Here is a 3,959-nt window from a genome sequence, read left to right on the forward strand (position 1 = left end):
TGTAGTGTTTAAAATAAAATCATATTTATATATAAAATATATCATTTAATTAAAAATTTTGAAATTTTATTATTTTAATTTATTCAATTATATTCAGTGATTTTATATATTTATAATTTTATTAAATAATAATACATTATGTCTGATAAGTAAAATGAATTATAATTATGAAAAAATTTAAAATTCATCAGTAATATAATAAATTTAAAAAAAAACTAAAAATAATAGTGGCAATAGAATTCAATTTGGAAACAAGCAACATGCATGGTTTCTTTTCCTCCAAGTCTTGTGTCTCTATATAAATAATTCCACTTGCAGTTTGGTTTCATCAACTCTTTTGTATTTTACATAGACAGTCATGAAAAGCCTAGAGCCACTCCTTAATCTACAACACCTGTGTGTTAATGAAAAAGCTAACGACTCGTCTGTCGAGTCAACTCAGAAAACAGAATTGTTCACCACGCCGCTGAGTCTTGATGAGGTGGAGGTGATTTTGGGTTACGAGTTTAAGAACAAACAGTTGTTGGAAGAAGCTTTTACGCATGCTTCGCTTGGTGAGGGCTTCTCTAACGAGAGGTTAGAGTACGTCGGCGATTCCGTTCTTAATCTACTTTTTACAAAAGAGCAGTACTTTGAGTACCCTGATTTGTCGCCGGGGGTTTTGACTAGACTTCGAGCGGCTAATGTAGACTCCGATAAGCTTGCTCGTGTCGCCGTTAAACATGGATTTCATCGGTTTTTGCGTCATAAGAAACCTCTTCTTGAGGATCAAGTAAGTGGCGATGTGTTTCTTTTAAATAATTAAAATATTAGAACGAATAAAATTTTTTAAAATTTTTGGTAATTATATTTTGAAATAGATTCGACAATTTTCTGAAGAAATACAGCGGTTTCCTTTGCATTCAAATGGACTGGTTGATGTGCCAAAGGCATTAGCCGATCTTGTTGAATCTATAATTGGGGCTGTTTTTATCGACAGTAATTCCTCCATTGATATTGTTTGGAAGGTACGTATATACATTAATAATCTTTTATTATTTCTCATCACTTTCCATTATCCAATTCCAAACATGATATATTATAACATAGTCTTCATTCATTGCATTCATAATATATATAGTATAAATTTAAATCATGTCTTCTATAAATTTTAATAGTATACTCATGCGGTATAAAAAGTTGATTTTCTTTTTTAAAATTTGGTTCTTGAATTTAGATTTCGTTGAGGTTTGATGATGTGACAGTTTAAAAATTGTATCACGTTATAAATAATTTAATTTTTGTGAGTATTTTTTAGATTATATATTTTAATTTTTCGGTGATTAAAATTTTAAAGTATCACGTCATCACATCTTAACAGAATTCAAGTTCACATATTAAGTTAAGAAAATTTACCAAGTTATGAGATTAACGTGGACAAAAGAAATTTAGGGACTAAATTAAAAAAATATCTAATTTAAGGACTTAATGTTACTTTTAGATCTATTCATGGCTTTGGTCACTTGGCCCAGCCCGAAGGCCAACCTGAAATATGGGAGGATTTAGACAAAAATATAGGCATGAAAAATGGAATTGGACAAAAAAATAAGGCTCGTTTAAAAAATGGATTGGGCCTCGGGTAAGGCATTTTTGGCCCGGGCCTTGCCTGAATTCACTAAATGACAAAAAAAATATATTTTTTTTATTTTTTAATATTAATTTCTTGTTGTTTTCTATCTATTTTGTTACCATTTTACTATTATATTGCTACTATTTTGTTGTTATTATTTGGATATCGTATAAAACTTAGTTTATTATTAATTTTGTTATTATTTTAGAGGCATTTGCTTATTAAGTTGTATCTATCTTAGTGTTATTTAAGTATACATATTTTTAAAATTTATTTTCAATTTGTTGGGAAATATTTATTTTGATTTTTTAATATTTTAATGTATTATATATATATAAAAATAATATAAAAATTAATATGGGCGCCCAAGTGAGCTCGGGTTTTATTATTTTTATCCGGGTCGAGTTTTGGTAAAATTTTAATCCCATTTTTCAAGTTGTACAGGGCCCGAGCCTAAAAACGGGCTTAATTTTTTAGTTGAGCTAAGCCCGAACTCTGCTCGACCCATGCACAACTCTAGTTTCTTTATGTTTTATATGAATAAAACAAAGAATTTAAGGAATAAATTTAAAAAAAAAAGTGCTATAATCTAATTTGATTTTGTGTGAGATAAGAGAAAATGAAAAAAATAAATTTGTTTTGGATGTACAGGTGTTCAAGGATTTGTTGGAACCCATAATCAGGCGCGAAACGTTAAAAATACATCCAGTAACCCAATTGTATGAAATGTGCCAAAAGAAAAATTTAAAAGTAAAATTTGTAGATTTATGGAAAGAGAGCACAACATTCGATGTATTCGTAGATGACCAATTTGTAGGAAGAGGTTCATGTAGTCTTAAGAAGGAAATTGCTCATAATAGAGCTGCTAAAGATGCTTTGGATAATATTGTGAGAATCTTGGATAAGAAAGATATGTAGTAGATTTGATTGATAATACGTGTATTGTGTATTTTTTTTTTTTTTACAATTATATGAATGATATCTAGATCCTTTTATGTATCGCATTAAGTTGATTATTTGTTTATCTTAAATTATAGAGTAAAAATTCGAATTTTTTTTTTATAATTGGATTGGTGGTCGAACCATCAAGTCATTGGTTGTATGGTTGGATTAAATAAATCATTAAAAATTATTAAAAAATTGATTTTTATTGGTTTTTAGCCTAGTCTGATAAGTCCATATCGGTTTGCGAGTCAATCAATTTGATGTGTCTCTCTAGAACAATACCTAGGCCAGTCCGATCCTGTTTAAACTATTATGACTCAATCTCTCCATTTTGTATATTTGGAAACTAGTCCTCTTTTATTTTCAAGAATTTAATCTCTTTACCTTTTGATTTAAAACCTACTTTCAAATTATATATAACTACATAACATTTCAATTAAAGTGTCTAGTTGTGGTACTTTTTAGTTGGTATAATAACAAATTCAATCCCTAACTTTTATACTTTCAATCAATTTGTTCTTAATTTTATCTAAAATTACTAAAAGACTTAATATTATTTAAAAAATAAAAAATTCTATATAAAAATTCAGGTTATTACAATAACAAATCTTCAATATTGCCATAAAATCGTGAAAACAAGTAAAAAACTAGAACAATTTCAATCTTTTAACATAATAATAATCTTGTATAAAGCTTAAATATGATTAAAAAAATTATTGTTCATACAAGAGAACTCAATATTCTATTGCAATAAAATTCAATATTGTTCAATATTGAAACATAAGAACGAAAATGATCATTCAATAGAATCCAATAACAGATTAAAAACATAACAAATCAAATTAGTAATATCGCCAAGTTGAGTTCCATGTTGTTAATAAACTTCCAAAATTGATATTACAAAAACTTGTGAAACTGACTTTGATGCCATTTTTAGCTCAAAAAAAAATAAAATATACCACAAAATTTCTTTTTTAAACTCAATTCATTTAAATTATTTTTCACAACCCAAGTAATAAAAACAAGTTATATTCCAAATCTTTCTTTTTTTTCTTTTCTTCTAACCAACAACAATTTTCCTCATTTTCTCTCACTTTATCTATTTTGAAAATTTTATCTATTTTTATTTAATTTTTGAATTTTATACATATTTTTCTGCAACATTTTAGAAATTTTTAGAATAGTTTCAAATTTTTATGTAGAATTAGGGTTAAATTGGCAAAAAGTATAAGAGTTGAGGACAAATTATTATTATACCAATTAAAAAAGTACCACTGTTAGCCACTTAACGTCAAGTGACTAAAAAAATAATTTCAAAAGCGTTTATGACCAAACTGTGTCTTTTTTTTTCTTTAAGTGACCAAAATAAAAATTTATCCATAATTGAGTGACTAATGGTATAGTT

General features: G+C 27.1%; 1 protein-coding gene across 1 annotated transcript; it reads left to right on the forward strand.

Moving 5' to 3' along the window:
• Positions 1-295: 295 nt before the first annotated feature.
• Positions 296-2,608, forward strand: LOC108482066 (ribonuclease 3-like protein 3). Its single transcript, XM_017785175.2, has 3 exons — positions 296-772; positions 861-1,007; positions 2,261-2,608. The coding sequence occupies exons 1-3, from the start codon at positions 359-361 to the stop codon at positions 2,525-2,527; spliced, it is 828 nt and encodes a 275-aa protein (XP_017640664.1). The 5' UTR covers positions 296-358; the 3' UTR covers positions 2,528-2,608.
• The last annotated feature ends 1,351 nt before the right edge of the window (positions 2,609-3,959 follow it).

The sequence above is a fragment of the Gossypium arboreum genome, chromosome 7 (genome assembly GCF_025698485.1).
Source record: "Gossypium arboreum isolate Shixiya-1 chromosome 7, ASM2569848v2, whole genome shotgun sequence".
NCBI classification, from domain to species: Eukaryota; Viridiplantae; Streptophyta; class Magnoliopsida; order Malvales; family Malvaceae; genus Gossypium; species Gossypium arboreum.